Source organism: Grampus griseus (genome assembly GCF_964374135.1).
Source record: "Grampus griseus genome assembly, chromosome: 1".
NCBI classification, from domain to species: domain Eukaryota; kingdom Metazoa; phylum Chordata; class Mammalia; order Artiodactyla; family Delphinidae; genus Grampus; species Grampus griseus.
In genome coordinates, this window is record NC_139017.1 from 97,828,182 (window position 1) to 97,846,472 (window position 18,291).

At 33.4% G+C, this 18,291-nt stretch overlaps 1 protein-coding gene across 2 annotated transcripts in view; it reads left to right on the top strand.

Annotated features, from left to right (window-relative positions):
* Positions 1 to 18,291, top strand: part of DPYD (dihydropyrimidine dehydrogenase) — an 815,412-nt gene that overhangs the window by 473,997 nt on the left and 323,124 nt on the right. For both annotated transcript variants that reach the window (XM_082655551.1, XM_082655550.1), the window contains exon 14: positions 694 to 858. In XM_082655551.1, coding sequence (XP_082511677.1) covers positions 694 to 858 — 165 coding nt within the window. The remainder of the gene's footprint in view (positions 1 to 693; positions 859 to 18,291) is intronic.

Sequence of the window (18,291 nt, forward strand, 5' to 3'; positions counted from 1 at the left end):
GAGCCAATAATGCTAATATGTACTCCTTAGCTGATTTATATTGAAATTACTTTTTAGAAAAAAAAAATCTTTTTCTTTACAAACATTAACTCTTATTTGAGTTAAAATCTCATTGGAGATGCTTAGATTAAATAGACTGAAATGATTTTCTTACATTTTACTTATCGCATTTTTTTTTTTTTTTTTTTTTTTTGCGGTACCTGGGCCTCTCACTGTTGTGGCCTCTCCCATTGCGGAGCACAGGCTCCGGACATGCAGGCTCAGCGGCCATGGCTCACAGGCCTAGCCGCTCCGCAGCATGTGGGATCTTCCCGGATCGGGGCACGAACCCGTGTCCCCTGCATCGGCAGGCGGACTCTCAACCACTGCGCCACCAGGGAAGCCCTCGCATTTTTATTTATTATTTAATTGCAGACAAATTAAAGTGTGTATGCCCAAAACCAGTGTAAATGAATTTACATATTTTTCCACTATGCTAACCTTACAATTATACGAAGTAATTTAAATAAAGATAACAAATATTTTATTTTACTTTTTCATTTGAAAGTAGTTTATGTTCAACTGTAATTTAAAATATATTAAAAATGTGAGGCAGGACTTAGTAGAATACTGTCATATGGAAATGAGCATAGAATGAAGATAACAGTTTTTCCTTTGTAGAAAGGAGACCCAATATCTTTATTCTTTCAACAGGACATAGTGACAAATGTTTCACCCAGAATCATCCGGGGGACCACCTCCGGCCCCATGTATGGCCCTGGACAAAGCTCCTTCCTGAATATTGAGCTCATCAGTGAAAAAACAGCTGCATATTGGTGTCAAAGTGTCACTGAACTAAAAGCTGACTTTCCAGACAATGTAAGTGTGATTTAACGTCTAAAACAAAAGAATTGGCATAAGTTGGTGAATGTTTATTTAAACATCCAATTCATAGGCTTATAAATATTAATGTGTATAATATATTTTATTAAAGAATCTGCCAGTTGCTTTGCTGATGCATAGAAAGACGAAAAAGAAAGAAATGCTCAAGAACTCATAAAAATCTGCACAATGTGAGGCTTTATTATAAATGGGTGCCATGTAGATGGAAGAAGTATCTACATAAGCAGGAGGAAGAGAAATGAAATACTCATTGTATTGAGTTGGTTTTCACTGTATGTGGCTAGTATTTATGAAGGTGATGACCTTAGGAAGAAATTGCAGACTGTAAATCATTTTAAATATAAAGCTGAGGCAGAAGCAGAATTTCTTGTACAGTTTAGATTTTTTCAGTGGGAAATAATTCACCAAACACCTTTATTCTGAATGAGTCAACTAGCCTTTATAAAATGTTTTTTTCTTCTAAAGTACTATACACAAATATTACAGTAATATCAGGTTTATGTATGATATTTCATTTTTTTCTGGATTTTATATATTGCCTATATTTTTTTAGTCCACAGATAGTATTTTCTCTTCAATAATTGGTTAGTGTTGTCTTTAATGTCATTCATTCATTCTCCTCCTCCTCCCCCCAGCCCCCTTCACCATACACACACATGAACACACACACATTTCTCTCTCTCTCACTGAGCTGGTGGTGAATTGAGGTTGAAGTTTGGGGCGATGTATGTTTGCATTGTAGAAAATATTTCAAAGACAAATGAGAACACTTCAAGTATTCTAATAATAAATATTTTAAAATCTAATGAAATTTGTGGATGTTTGCCCACAAACTGATAAATCAGGAAATTTTACGAAGGAACTTTAGCTATCACACTATCACCTAGCTCATCAAGTTTCTTTTTCTGTTTTAGAAGGCTCTAATTGTTTCAAAATTCTCTCTTATCTTGAAACAAAATATAATCACAGAAGATACAATTTATCTTCCTCAATTCAACCCTTCAGATGTGAAGGGAACTATAAAGGCCATCTGAAATCTATAGCTTCTGCTCAGGAATTTTTCACTTCCTGAGCTTGATGTTGCAATTATCTGTTTGCACATTATATAATCAACTCTAGTAACAATTTTGTTGGACTATTTGTGTTTAAAAGAATCCACATGTTTTGGGAAGCTTTTCTCAGAATGACAAGGACAAAAAGTGGTCAACCATAGAAATAATTATTAATATATTTTTAAACAATCTACAGTGTTAAGTAATACTATGCTAGGTACTGAACGTGCAATAAAATAATAATAAATGGTAATAAGTGTGAGCACTTACATAGTATTCACTCTGTGCTAGGTATGGTTATAAATGCTTTATGTATTTTAACACTCATTTAATTTTTCAACAACTTTATAAGATAGGTAGTATTATTTTCCCCATTTCACAGATGAGGAACTGAGGCACACAGAGTTAAGTAGCATGCATGCCCAAGGTTCACAGCTATTATATGGTGAAGCCAGAATTTGAACTTGAAATTTGATTTTAGCATCCATGCTCCTGTCTAGTAATAGTGTTCACTAGTGCACCTGCTTATATTGCAATATCATTTCAGTCCCTTAAAGGCTCAGTGTTACTTATATTAATGCAAAGTAAGAACAGTATGAAATATTCTTTCAATAGTATTTAGATGAGCCAATGTATCTGAAAAAAATCCCTTTTTCTGGAAAATAACACCTACCAATAACTTGTCTTAAGCTCACCTGATACTTTCTACCCTCTCTTGAGGAGGAGTAAGATGTTATAATAATGGCCTCCAAGAAATGACAGTAAGTAGACAAGAAAGTTGAGACAAAACCCTTGCTTTGTGATCCTACAGTCAAGCAGAAAGACTTGAACACATTTAAATGTTCTTTTCAATTTCCCTGGAAATAATTTTCTTCTCCTATAACACTTTTTCTTCTGAGAAAACAATGCAGCTTTTCTTGTTTCTAATTCTTTCACCATTTAGATTATATTCATTATTCTTTTTCTGTATTCTTAGAATTAATTTCTAACATTTTTACTCCCCATATCAAAGATAACATTTTAAATACAATTAAAATGGCATTCCCATTTGAACCCATAGAAATAGTATGTGTGCACCTAGATATTGCCATGCTGAGAGCAGAATGTCCCCCACTGTTTTGGAATTACTCTGATGCCAAACCCAATGAGCTGAATGAAAGAAGGTGACCCTTCATTTTCCACGTTTAATTATCACTCTCACTGGAGTTTTCCCACATCATTCTCGAGCGTGTGGCTGCCACCTTTAATGACAGGGATCAGATAATTCAACCTATTATGGCAGCTTCTAAACAAGGGCTAACTTTTCTGAAAAAGGAATTGTGCGGGGGGGGGGGGCATATAGTTCAGCTAACATCAGCAGCCAGTATCTTTCTTTCCAGAGAAAGTAGGCACCAGTTGACCATGAACTAGAGGAGACAGCTGGAAGAACATGTTGAATATAAAGACATTAAGACCCCCCTGAAATATATTGTAAGGGCTTGTTTCTTAACTGTCACAGAATTATACCAAAGCCTACACTTATACCAGATTTCTGCTTGGCTTTCAAAGTTTCCTTTTATTTACCTGTGAATTAAACTTGGCACACTGATCATTGTAGTGACAATTTATTACTAAGAGTTTTTTTCTTTTCTTTCCTAAGCTGAGATTTTGCAATGCTTATTATGAAATGTATTGTGTAATTAGGGCTTACAGAAATCAATTTTAAGTGAATCCTTTAATTCTCACTGCAAAAACCTTAGACATCATATACTTTAGGCTTGCAAAAAATTTTTAGCAAGAAATACATGCTGCATTTTGTCTGAATGCACTGAATTAGCAAGCAAAGACTGGCATTTTCTATCATTTGTGGCAGCTAAAGTGAGAGTTAGGCAAAAGATAGGGATTCATCAGTGAATCAGCTGGTGAAGATAGAAAAGGGAATGATGGCTTTGTTAGAGAAATTAATAAGGGAAGAACAATTGGTATGTAAATATACTTCTATTATAAGACACCTCATTTCTACTGAAACCCATTCTCAGTTTATTACTGAGAGATCGGCATTGCACACATTATGTTCAAAATGACTCCAAAGAAGTTGCTCTCCGTCAGCATTCTGAAGATGCTTTCCTGACCAGTAGCCTCTAAATACAGAGTTCTTAACCTTGTGTGTGTGCCATGGCCTCCATAAGCACCCTGGTGAAGCCTAAAAGCCTCTTTTAGAATACTGTTTTTCAATGCATAAAACAAAATTCATAAGGTAATAAAGGATTCCCGTTATATTAAAATAAAATTCTTGAAATATTTTAAAAAATATGATGTAGTAAAATATGTTACTCTTTAGTAAGGCACTAAAAATACAATCTAATAGCAGATCTACTACCTACTGCTGTCTTGATATAATGGTGACTCCAACTGATACCCTGAGATAGCTGCAGCAACTCTACATCTCTATGTGATTTTCTCTGGTTTCTGTTGGTGCAAAGCACACTGGCTTGTTGCTTCGTGATGGAGGACGTGCTAAATTTCAGTGAGAGACTAGTGAAAATAAAGACCTAATTTTTTTTTCCATCCAAGTTCATGAATTTTCTGTTTTCTATCAGGGGTTCTAAGGACCTCACATTAAGAACCTGTGTCCAGTGTTTCTCAATTCTGGTTGCATATTAGAATCTCCTAGAGAGCTTCAAAAATGATATTTATGGTTAGGCCCTATACTAGTTGAATCAGTTTAGAATTCTGGCATGGATACAGTGAATATAGATCTGTGTGTGTGTATGTATGTGTATAGATATGTATATGTGTATGTGAGTGTGTTTATATTTTTTATAAAGTTCCTCAATTGATTCCACTATATATACCATCAATGTCACTCATGAACTTTGGCATATATCATTAAATATTTATAAAACTCCTATACCGGAACTATTTACTGGGAGCTGTTTATATGTGCTAAGGGTTTTATGTATCTGTGAAACAGAGATTTTCCCCATTTTACAGATGAGGGAACTGACATTTAGAGACACTGCATTAACTGTCCAGATGACACAGTTAGTAAGTAAATGCTTTGGGACTGGAAATCTTTCCATTACACCATGAAGAGGTGTTCTATTTGACCATAAAGAACCTGAGAAATTAAGAACATACATATTACAATCCTCCCTTGTCAACCCACTCAGATGGGCCAATTAGATTGAGCTTTCTCAGCTGCAGACTGTCAAAAGAAAAAACAAAACAAAACAAATCTTTTCATTTGACAAAGAAAGTTCTGTCATCAGTCAATCATTATCTTGTCATTAGTTCCAGTGAAGAACACTTTATAGCTCAGCTCTTTTTGCTTTGCAGGGATGTAGGTGTCTATAGAAAACAATGCCAGTGACTCAATGTGGACCTTGGCTTGAATTGTTACCTGGCCTCGTTTTAAGTTCTGTATTTGAAAATAGGGAATTCGAGGGACTGAGTCAGATCTAGGTATCCTCCAAGCAGGAGGATGCTCCCTACTTATTCAGTGGACATTCGTCACCCCATTACTCCTGCACAATCTTCTTACAGGTGCCACAAAGTCCGGCTCAGCAGAAGTGGTCTTCCTTTTCTTTGAAGTATGTATAATTAAGTCCAGCTAATTAGAAATAGGGGATTGTGTTACCCATTCAGTCTGTTCAGATAAATTTGTAACAAATGGAACTACAATAAATGTATTGTCAGGAAGCAATGATCAGTGTAAGTTCATTACTTTTGCTTTCTGATCACAGAGCTTACAAAGCACAAACAGCACCTTAGCTCTTCTCTCCTCGTATCCCAAAAAGGGTATTCACCAACAGAAACGTAAGAGTCTCTGCAACTGGAGGCATTCCTTCTTTGTTCCATCTGGAATTATTTAAGCTTATAATGTCGCTGTTTCTGTAAATGTCTACATATTTCCCATGCTGATTTATTTTAAGTAAATTAGAAAACTGCTGGATCAGGTATTGAAGGGAAGCTTAGTATATCCTCCAGGAAGCTCTTCTCTTTTTTACACCGCAGCTTAAGTAATGATTTTGTAATATTGTTTGTTTATTCCAGAGGACATAGATATTTCCCAGCCTCGCTTTTTTGCTAAAATCCAGGACAATTATCTAGTGGCATTACTTTATTATTTCTTTTTAAAAAGATCTGTCTAATGTACAAAAATCAAAATAAATCCAAAATGATTCACAATTAGCCATAGGCCAAGCACTAATTTGGTTATGCCCAACAAACCTTAAAGACCAGACCTGAAAGGATAAAAATATGTCCAAGTAATTTAACTGCAACTCATAAAAAAGCTCAAGAATATTTATAGGAATACAAAATATCTAGTACCAAAAAGAGAAAGTTCAATGTCTGGCATCCAATTAAAAATTACCTAGTATGTAAAGAAATAGGAAAATAGCCCCAAAATAATAAAAAAAAATCGATCAGTTAAAACTGATATGATGTTAAAATTAACAGGCAAGTACATTAAAACTGTTATTCCATACATTCAAAAGGCTAAGTTAAGCCATGGAAGATAGATAAAAGACCTAAATCAAAATTCCAAGCATGAAAACTACAACGAAAAGGATGGAAAACACACTGGAAGTTATTATCAGCATATTGGCACTGAAGAAGAAATAATTAGTAAATTTGAAAATACAGCAATAAAAACTATCCAAAGTGAAACACACACACACAAACACACACACATACACACAGAGGTTGAGAGAGAGAGAGAGAAGAAAGTAAACATACCATTCGTGAGCTGGGGAAAACTTCAAGTGGCCTAATATGTACTGGAATTCCTGAAATTTGAAGAAATAACAGACCAAACTTTCCCAATTTTTCTTAAAACTCTAAGCCTCCCAGTATGCAAACAAAACAAAAGCAAACAAATAAAAATAATAAACAAGAAACTTGATGAACTCCAAGCACAAGAAACATGAATAAAATTACACCAAGGTACTACATCCTAATCAAATTAATTAAACCATTGATAAAGAGGAAAACTTCAAAGCAATCAGGGACAAAAAGCATGTTCCATACAGAGGAACCTAACATAAGGGTTACTGCTCTGATTTGTCATCAGAAACAGTGCAAGTTAGAGGTCATCTTTAAAGTGCTGAAAGATTTAAAAAACAAGCAAACAAAAACTGTTAACCTAGATTTCAAAATTCAGTAACATATCTTTCAGAATACAGTGAAATAAGTACTTTTTCAATCAAAAAAAGATGGAAAGAATTCATCACTAGGAATCTTCACTACAGGAAATGTTAAAAGAAAATGTTTATGTTGAAGGAAAATGATGCCAGGTTGAAATATGGATCTACACATAGGAGTAAAGAGCACCAAGATTTGTAACTACATGGGTAAATAATTTTTTAAATTATTTATTCACTTTAGAAGGTAATTGGTTGTTTAAACAAAAACATATTATAAGATAGTGTGGGGAGTTTATAGCATACATGAAGGTAAAATATATGACAACAATAGTGCAAAAGTTGTGAGGAAGAAATGGAAGTATACTACTGTAAGCTTCTAAAACCTTATGAAGTTTTATATCCCTTGAAGGTAGACTGTGATAACTTAAAGATATATGCTCTAAGCTCTATACAACCACTAAAGTAATGTGACTTAGTTACAGATAAAACATGAAAAATAAAGGTGTAAGATAGAATTAAACAAAGTACTCACACCAAAAGAAAGTAAAATTAAACCTAACTGTATCAATAGTCAAATTAATTGTAATTGGTCTAAACATCTCAATTAAAAGGCAGAGATTTTCATATTTGGTTAAAAAAAAGCAAGATTCAACTGTATGCTGCCTACAAGAAAAAACAATTTAAAATATGAAGACACAAATAGGAGAATATTGAAGCAATGGAAGGAGATATACAATGGTAATTCTATTCAAATACAATCTCATAATACTGATAGCAAAGTAGTTATAAAAGCAAAGAATATTATCAAGGGCAAAAAAAGATCAACTTATAAAGATGAAAAAAATTCATCCAGAGTTGATGACAATCCTAAATGTTTTATGACTTTATAACAGAGCTCAAGAAACCTGAATAAAAAACTGATAGAGCTGCAAGGAGCAATGGGAAAACTCAAAATTATAATTGGAGATTTCCATACCTACCTGTCAGTAATTAATAAAACAATGGAATGAGGCTGTTGAGGATTTGAAAAATGCTATCAACTTATCTAATTGACGTTTATTGGACACGCCATCCAAAGTCAACAGAATACACAGTCATTTCAAGTACATGCATAATATTTACTACAATAGGCCATATTCTGAGCCATAGAAGAAGTCTCAGCAATTAAAAAAAAATTAAATCATCCAAGGTATATACTCTGCCCCCAACAGAATTACATTTGTAATCAAAACAGGAATGTATTTGGAAAATCTCCAAATATTTAGAAAATAAATAATATACTTCAATAACCCTTGGTTAAAAGAGGAAATCACAAGCAAACTTAAAAATTATTTTGAATGGAATGAAAATTAAAATACAAAATATTAAAATTTGTGATATACCATACAAGCATTACTTGAGGGAAAATCTGTGGTATCAAATACATGTATCAGAAATGAAGAAAGATCTCAAATGAATGACTACAACTTCCACCTTTAAAAACTAGAAAAAGAGAAAATTAAACCCAAAATAAATAACGTAAAGGATATAATGAAGATTAGAGGAGGAAATTGATGAAATAAATAACAGAAAAATAATTGAAAATGTCAAGGAACGTAAAGCTGATTCTTTAAGAAGACAAATAAAATTGATAAAACTTTAGCCAGACTGATCAGGAAAAAAAAGGGAAAAGAAACATAACTTACCAATATAGGGAATGAGAGAAGTAACACCACTGCAGATTTTACAGATATAAAACAGAAAATTACAGAATATTATTAACAATTTTATGCAGATAATCAACTTAGGTGAACTGGACAAATCCCTTTTAAAGACACAAATTTTCAAAGTGTATTCAAGAAGCAATGGATAACGTTAAAGAAATTGAATTACTGGTTTAAAACATTTCCATGAAGAAAACTACAAGCCCAGATGGCTTCATGAGTGAGTTTTACCAATCATTTAAGAAAGAATAATGCCAATTCTACACCTACTTTTTCAGAAAAGAAAAACAGAGGAAATACTTACTAACTAAATCTGTAATGCCACACTTTGATATCACAACCAGATAAAGGCAGGACAAGAAAAGAAAACTATGGACCAGTGTTCCTCATTAACGTAGATGCAAAAGTTCTAAACAAATTTACAAATATTAACCAACAATATATAAAGAATATAATACCTCATGAACAAATGAGGTTTATTCCAGGAATTCTGGTAGGTTTAACATTTGAAAATAATATAATTCACATAAGTTGCAAACTAAATAATAACAACAACACAAACAGGAAAAAACATTCGAAGAAATTCAAAAATCCTTTCCTAACTTTTAAGTAATTTCAGCAAACTAAGAATATGAGTAATTTCTTAGCCCTCTAAAATGCATTTTAAAAAAATCCTAGAGCTAACATCCTAGTTAATGGTAAAAGACTGAATACTTTCTTCCTAAGGGAAATAAAATAATGATATTTGCTTTTGCCATTTCTAGTATACATTGTGCTAGAGTTCCTGTACTGTTAAATAAGAGAAGACAAATAAAAGATATGCACATTGCAAAGGAAGAAGTAAAACTACCTTTATTCACAGATGACATGATTATGTAGAAAATCTGACTGAATATACCAATAAAAACCACTTTATTTACAAAAGCAGGCAGCTAGGTTACAAGTTACTGTTTTCAGATTTGATTTTTTAAAGAGTTGCATTAAAATACTGTTTATCTTTATTACTAACTTTTCTTGCACTCCGTTAAATTCTGCACTCCAGGCAAATGCCTAACGACTCAACCTAGCCTTGGCCTACCAAAATACAACTTTAAATAATAAATGAGTTTAGCAAGATTGAAGATACAAGATCAACATTTAAAAATCATTTGTACTTTTTATATACTAGCAATTAACAATTGGAAACTGAAATAAGTATATCTTATAAATATATCAGTATAGCAAAAAAATGAAATAGGGGTAAATTTGACATAAGATGTGAAAGATGTGAACACTGAAAACTACAATATATTACAATAGAAATTAAAGAATTAAGTAAATGGGAGGCTATATCATGTTCAGTGATCAGAAGAGTCACTATTGTTAAGATGTCAAGTAACCTCATTGATTTAAAGGTAAAATGAAATTACAATAAAAATATTAGCATGATTTTTTTGCAGAATTTAACCAGTTGATTCTGAAATTCATATGGAAGTATAAAGAACTTACAGTAGCCAAAATAATTAAAAAAGAAACAAGTTGGAAATCTAAAACTTTCCGATTTCAAGACTTATTTTAAAACTACAGTAATTAGGATAGTGTGGCATTGGCGTAAAGATAGATAGACAAATAGATTAATGGAGCAGAATAACAAGTCCAGAAAACAACCTACAAATTATTTATATGAACAAATGATTTTTGACAAAGATGCTAAAAGGAAATTCAATGGACAGCATTTAGTCTTTTCAACACATGATGCTGGTAGAATTGGGTATCCATATGCAAAAAATAAAAATAAAATAAATGACTCATGTCTGACATGACATATAAAAATTAACTCAAAATATTCATAGACCCAAATGACAAACCTAAAACTATAAAACTCCTTTAAAAAAAAAAAGGGAGAAAGACTCTGTTATCTTAGGTTAGAGAAATACTGAATATTTCTTAGATGCATACCGAAAGTATAGTCTTTGAAAGAAAAAGATGATAGATGTGATTTCTTCCAAATTAAAACTTCGGTCTTCAAACCTGTTGCTAAGAAAATGAAAATACAAACTACAGACTAAGAAAAATATTTGCAAATCATGTATCTGGTAAAAGACTTATATCCAAAATGTTTAAAGGACTTTCAAAACCCCGTAATAAGAAAGCAAACAACCCTTCCCACTTTGAGCAAAACATGTAAAGAGACATTTCACCAAAGAAGATCATGAATGACAAATAAGCACAAGAAAAGGTGCTCAACATCATTAGTCATTATAGAAATCCAAATTAAAGCCACAGTGAGATATACATCTATTAGAATGTCTAAAATTTGTAAGACTGATCATATCAAATGTTAGCAAGGATATGGAACTACAAGAGCTCTCATACATTGCTAGTGGTGAAACCACTTTTGAAAATAGTTTGGTAGTTTCTTAAAAAGTTAAACATACACCTACCATATGACCCAGATAATCCACTTTTGGCTATTTACCCAAGAAACACCAAAACATATGTCCATACAAAGACTTGTACAGGACAGTTCACAGCAGCTTTATTTGTAATAGCAAAAAACTGAATGATTCAAATGTCCAGCTGAATAGATCAACAAATTATGGTGTATGTATACAATAAAATACTACTTAGTAGTAAGAAGAATGAACTATTTGATACATATAACATGGATTAATCTCAAAAATGATGCTGAGAAAAAAAAAGCCAGCCCCTCTCCCCCTCAAAAAATACATATTTTATGATAAAACTGTAGAAACTGTTAACTAATCTATAGGGATGTAAAATAAATTAATGGTTGCCTCATAGACAGGGGAGGAGTTGGAGGGAGGGATTATAAAGCGTCGCAAGGAAATTTGGGGGCATGATAGACATATTCATTATCTTGATTGTGATGATAGTTTCAAAGTATATAAAATTGTAAGCTTTAAATACGTGCAATTATTATATGTTATACTTTATATAATTTATAGTATATAGAGAATTATATTTCAATAAATCTGTTTTAACATATTCAATAGGTTACATTTAAAATTATAAAAGCACTTTTCATGGGATGTGCCCTGGGAATTAATCCCAGATTGGATTAAATGGCTAAACTGCTGTCATCCGGCTGTTCAATCCCTACCCATTGCCCAAGCCACCAGTCAATTATTACCTTCCGTGAAATTTTCTAGTGTTTTGATTGTATTCACTTTGATATGGAGACACGGGAATTAACGTGAGGTTAAAAATGATGTTATGCAGTGTTAAGAAAGAAAAGAAATGTTGGGTGTTTTTTTTAAGCTTCTGCTTTGTGGGAGATTAAAATGCTAGGGCTTTATCTCATTCAGTAAAGGGAAAATCTTAAGAAAATCCTTCAAAGCTTTTAGTCACTTTATATATACAAGCATTAACTGCCTGCAACATACTTTTTCTCAAATTCTCCTCCACTTTGTAATTTGTCAGGCTGCCTTTTGGGTAACAATATTGTCTCCTCAGTTTGGAAGTATAGCATCCAACACACTGAACCATGTTGAAAGAGACCCTGGGGATGGCGATGTTGCATTGAATTTAGACTCTTTCTTGGTTATATACTAGCTCATGAGAGAGGCAGTGGATACAATTTATCAATTATATATGTTTGCTACATAACCAGACCATGTCATAAACTAAAAACAAAGCCCATACTCAAACCACTGAAGAGGTTTGCTCAGTGGACTCATTTACTTAATATCAATTTGGTAATATTTCACATCAGTCAGTGTTCTGTTTTTGTGGAGAAATCAACTCTAATGCATTCTTCTCTTAAAGTATTAGGAAAACTAGGAGAGAGAAAGGATAAAGTAAAACCTCTTACTGCCCCTGACCCCTCAAGTCCCTAACTGTATCTTTTTTTTTTTTTTTAAATCTTGAAGGGCCCATTTAATTTATTTTTTTTTTTTAATCTCCAACATTTTATGAGAGGCTAAAAGTTGGAGATTGTTAAATAGAGGCTGTTATTTAACATAAGATACTATAGTTATGTGTGTTGCATTAACTTTGTTACAAACTACTTATTCTATTTTACTTTTTTTTTGCCACTGGGCATTTTATTATTTTACACTGTACCATACAGGGAATATTCCAGAGATTTATTTTTCACAAGGAGCAAATTTCATATTTTTCCCCTTAGGTCTTCTAAGGTATTTACTTAAAATTATTCTCTTTATTCTTTAAGACAATTTTCAAAAAAATAAATACTTAGTACTATTTTAAAAGTCTATAGACTGCTCTTTAATAACTGTCTTTCTATTTCAACCATTATTTATGTTTGGGTAATTGTTTCAATTTAATCAGAATTTAAAACTATATCTGTGATGCACAAATATGAACTAATTAATTGTAAACAATCTAAAAGGAGAATGGTCACGGAGGCACTGGACTTCTAATTTAATCACTAGGCAAATTTAGTACTTCATCCTTAAAATATCACAAATGAGGCAAACTTTAGTAGAACAAACATGTGTAAAATGAACCCTCTAATTTACTTAAAATTTCACTCTATGGGATGTGTCTTCATTTTAAGAATCAAAGTCATGAAAATATACATTAAAATGAGGTCCATTAATACTGGTAGCTTGTGATTATCATTTTAATAACAGATAGAGAAGAATTATGGAATTACGAATGAAATACAACAGTAAAGATATGATATTTTTGCCAGTAGCTTCTACTTTTCTACCAAGAGTGCATTTCATAACTGTGTTAAGAGAAGAGAGATTTTAAAAAAAGACGGAAGGAAGAAAAAAAAAAACCACATTTTTTGGCAAGGAGCCATTTCCCAAGGCAAGCCCTGAGTCTTAACAGAAGGAAAAGAAGCAAGAATTTGACAAAGAGATTTTATGAATTCAAATAACCTTGTAAGGAATACATGAATATCATCCCCATTTTGTATTAGAATCTGATATCCAGATGAAGGTAATTTCCCAAGGATATTTCTTAGACTGTTAGTGGTAAAATTTCAAATTGATGACAGAGGTCTGATGTACAAACACTCACAATAGAAAAAAAAGTATTTTTTAAAGTCAAGCTTCAGAATACTTAAAAATGTCGATGTATGATTCACTTTTTCTTTTCACCTGGATTTTCCTCCCCTTCTGGTGGAGGTGCTAAAGAGCAGAGAAATGGGAAAGGTAATCAGCCAGAGGGAAGAGAAGAAGCAAAGACCTAGATAATTCACAAACTGGAAAATGAGCTCCTAACTAATCAAAACTGGATTGTAAATAAGATAGAGAGAATTTATGCATCCCTGGTATTGGCCTGAATAGCATTTGCACCCAGTCCAAGGAAAGTATTTGTGAATTTCACAGTTGGCTATTTTTTCTCCCTTTGAGATTTTTCCTAAGCTAATTATCCATTATGTACATGAAGCAAAGAAATAACTTATCATTAAAGTCATTTTTGAGGTAGATACTTCACTTTGCATGTTGTTAAAATGCCTAGAGTATTAATAAAGAATGAGTTAACTATTAATACAGCTTCTTTGGGGAGTTTCTGATCTATATACTGATCACCCAAAAGGAAATTTTGTGTAATATTTTATTCATGAAAAATTTAGAGAAGTAACTAGATTAACTAATCTTTCCATAATAAATAATTTAACTTTGTGCTTCTTTTTGCATTTTAATTTTTTCATAATGTGTCCTTTAAAATCCCTAATATTAAAATGATCAGTAACTGTTTTGTGGTTGATTTAGTTTAAATTGTAAATTTAGTTATGGCTCTTGGGTTGCAAGGTTGGGGGGGAGGTGTCAATATAGAAAATGAACATATTTATAGACTGGAAAACTTATGTATGCAATAAGTTTTTAGATGAATTATTAGAAAACAGATTAGAAATCAATGTGAAAATGACATATAACAATAATTTTTGTTGTTACCCAGACTATAATTACACCTCAAATACTTTACATTTAACATACTTTCCTACTTACTATTCAATAAGTTTTTGTATCATGTTTTACGACTCAGAGGTTTTGCCTTACTTCTGCTTAACACCTTCTAAGACCTTCTCAGTTCAAACTCAGCTAGGATAGATACAATATGATTAGATTGTGTCTTTGAATTTCAGGCAGGACTTCTGCTTCTAGTTAGGAGATAGAAAGCCAGAAGAGATTACACTCCCACCCTAAAAAACAGAGTAAGTCAGATAATCAGCAAAATTGGAATTTTTTTTTAAACCCATGCAGATTAACCCAAAAGAAATAAATTCCAGAAAGTGATAAGCTCTTTTTGGGAGAGAAGAGACTCTTGACTGTTTTGCTCCCTGGAAGAATGGTGGGAAGGGAAGGAAATCACAACAGAAAAACCAGTAAAGATTTAAAGAATGTTTAATGGATGTGTTTGGAGTGGTATGATGCGTGAGAACCTCAAGGAGCCCAGGCAGAGAACTTGTCAGCCATTAGCAACCAACTCTTTCCCATGTTATTTCATTGCGCTGCCTATCAGATGTGGGGCTGAGGCAGCAGAGCTCAGAGAGATCATCCTGAAGGGAATCAGGACCTTCTCCAATTACAAGGCAGAGGCCTACTGAAGCCTGGGGTGGGGAAAAAGCCCTGAGAGAAATTCTCCGAGGCATTCTAAGCCTTCACCAGTTGTATTGCAGTAGCCCTTTTGAAGGCTTGAGGAAGGCATGCTCAGCAGAAAGATGTTCTGAAGCACGGAAGGCCAGTGTGGAAGTAGAGAGCAAAATGAACTCCCTGACAACACAAAAAGCTAGCAGCTGGTCTGCAGGCAGCAAGAGACATCCCATGGTTTGGAAAGTTGGTGGCTGGACTAATCATAATAAAGAGACTGGAGTCTTTCTGGGGCTCGGTTTCCAAGTCCTACTGAAGAGAAATTTCTAATCCAACACTCAAACATCTGAAGCCAGTGGAGAACTAGATCTAGTAAAATCAACACAAAGCCCAGACTCAGCTTAACTACAGATTTGATCAACTCAGTCTCCTACATTAGCAGCCTCATAAGGAGGGGTACACCCTTTTCTGAGATAATTTTTATTTATTTAAGTCTCTACTGTTCTTTTACACAAACTATCAGACATACAATGAAAAGTTATAAGGTTTGAGGAAAAAAAATAAAAAATGTGACCCAGGTCAAGAGAGTTTTCTCGCAAGTTGTTTGTAGAAGCATATCCAGAGATAGAATTGGAATTATCAGATAAAGACTCTAGAATTAACATGATAAATGTGAAAAAAAAGAAAAGGTCTAGTGGAAAAACATTCATGAAAAGATGGTAGAATTTTATCAGAGGGTTGTAAAATATTAAAAAGATCCAAATAGAAATATATGAAGGATACTATTTCAGAAATGAAGAATTCATAGTATAGGCTTGAGGGAGACTGGATATAGCAGAGAGAAGAATCAATGAAGTTGAAGACAGAGTAAAAGAAATTACCCAAACTGAGAAAACAAAGAAGAAATATGTCATAGTGTCTGAGATCTGTGGGACAATATCAAATCCTCTAACATTCATGTAATTGAATCTTATAAAGAAATGAGAGATTCTAGCACAAGTTATCTATTCGAATAATACCATCTTACAGTGGCTTTCCTTGACTGTCATGTGGAGAGCAGTCCCCTATCACAAACTCCAATAGTACTAATTACTATCAAAATTGTTCCCTTTTATTATTCTACCAATATTTATTGAATATATACTAAGTGTCAGAAACTATTTTAGAATATAATATTCAACTAGACAGTATATTTCAGTATTTCAGTATATATTCAATAATATATTTGCCCCTTTTCTCACAAAACTTATTTCTTCTCTAGAGTGTGAATTTCATAAGGGTAGGGACCTTTTTTATTTTTCATTTGTTCCTGAATCTCGACCTTCTAGAACAGTAGCTTGTGCATAGTGGGACTCAATTAATATATCTCAAGAAAAATGAATAAATGAATTTTTCTAAGGGTTAGTTCTAGGCCCTATTTTATAGTGTCTTGCCAAAGATTGTCTGACAAAAACTCCTAAGCCTGTTCTGCTATGTACTATTTCTCTTTCTTTGTTCTTTCTAACCCCCAGGCTCTAGGCTCCACTTCTACATTCTCAAAAGAATTGATTCACATAGGCACATTTTACAGATACAGAAAGGTGTACAGATGTAAACCAGAATTTTTATAAGAGGAACTAGATATGGGAGAAGGGTAATCATACTTTTATCAATGCATATATAACTCTATCTTGTAATTTGCATGTAGTCTCTGTTCTTCCCTCCAGATAGTGGTCTCTTGGTATTCCTAGGGCCAAGACCCATGCCCAGCCAAGTTCAATTGCTTCTCTGTCATATACATCATGATATGTTATTTAATTTCATGTGGAAGTGGGCATTTCTTAAATTTTTCAATAATTTATAGAAAATCAGCCATATAATTAAAGGACTCATGCCATGAAAGGTTTTTTTGTTTGTTTGCTTGTTTGTTTGTTTTTAAAGAAAAGGGAACTGTCAAAATACTTAGTTTAAATTATTATTCTTTTTTTTTTTTTTTTTTGCGGTACGTGGGCCTCTCACTGTTGTGGCCTCTTCTGTTGCGGAGCACAGGCTCCGGACGCACAGGCTCAGCAGCCATGGCTCACAGGCCCAGCCGCTCCGCGGCATGTGGGATCTTCCCGGACTGGGGCACGAACCTGCGTCCCCTGCATCGGCAGACGGACTTTTAACCACTGCGCCACCAGGGAAGCCCTAAATTATTATTCTTATTTAAAAATCCATGTCCCCTAGGCCATGTTGGCCGAGTCTAACAAACAGGTGACCAAATCTAAGTCGATCAGTGATTGATTAGATAGGCTATATCAAATCACACACTTGAATTTTCCAAGAGTAATATTCCTTTCTCATAGTTCTAACTAAGGAACTTCTATGCATCTCCTGTGATGTTCTGATTTACATTAAGATTTACTTCCAATCATCACTGAAACAACCTTCTAATCTTAGAAATCTGATGATGGTAGAAAAAAATTGGAGTTGCCATTCTTTATCATTCTCAATAAATGTAACTGAATTGTTAAGTCACAGGGTCCTTGAATGCCAGAATCTTTGAATCACTAATTAGCAAGCATCATCTGGCTCAATCTGTTTACTAAGGAGAAAAATAAAGTTTAGAGATATTGGTACCCAAGTCATGCAAAATGGTGTTCAGTTTGTCCACATTTCTTAAGCACCTCATGCCTCTTTCCCTAAATACATGTTTTTTGGTTATTGCTGACCTTCCCTTCCCCCCACCCCCAAATAAAACACACCCAAGAGAATACTATTAAAACCCAGGTGCACATCCTTTAGACTTATATGTTGTCAGTATCTATTAGTCAGGGTATGGTAATTAATGATGACTAAATTAATTAGTAATAATTGCCCATTATTGTGCCAGTTGCTATGCTGAGTAATACCTACTTTATCACTAATGCACATCACAATTTTAAACAGAAAGTATCTTCCTCACTTTACAAATGTGCATACTAATCCTAAAAAAATAAGTAAATTACCTAAGATAAAAGTGCTAGAAAGTAGCAAAGCCAGGAATTGAACT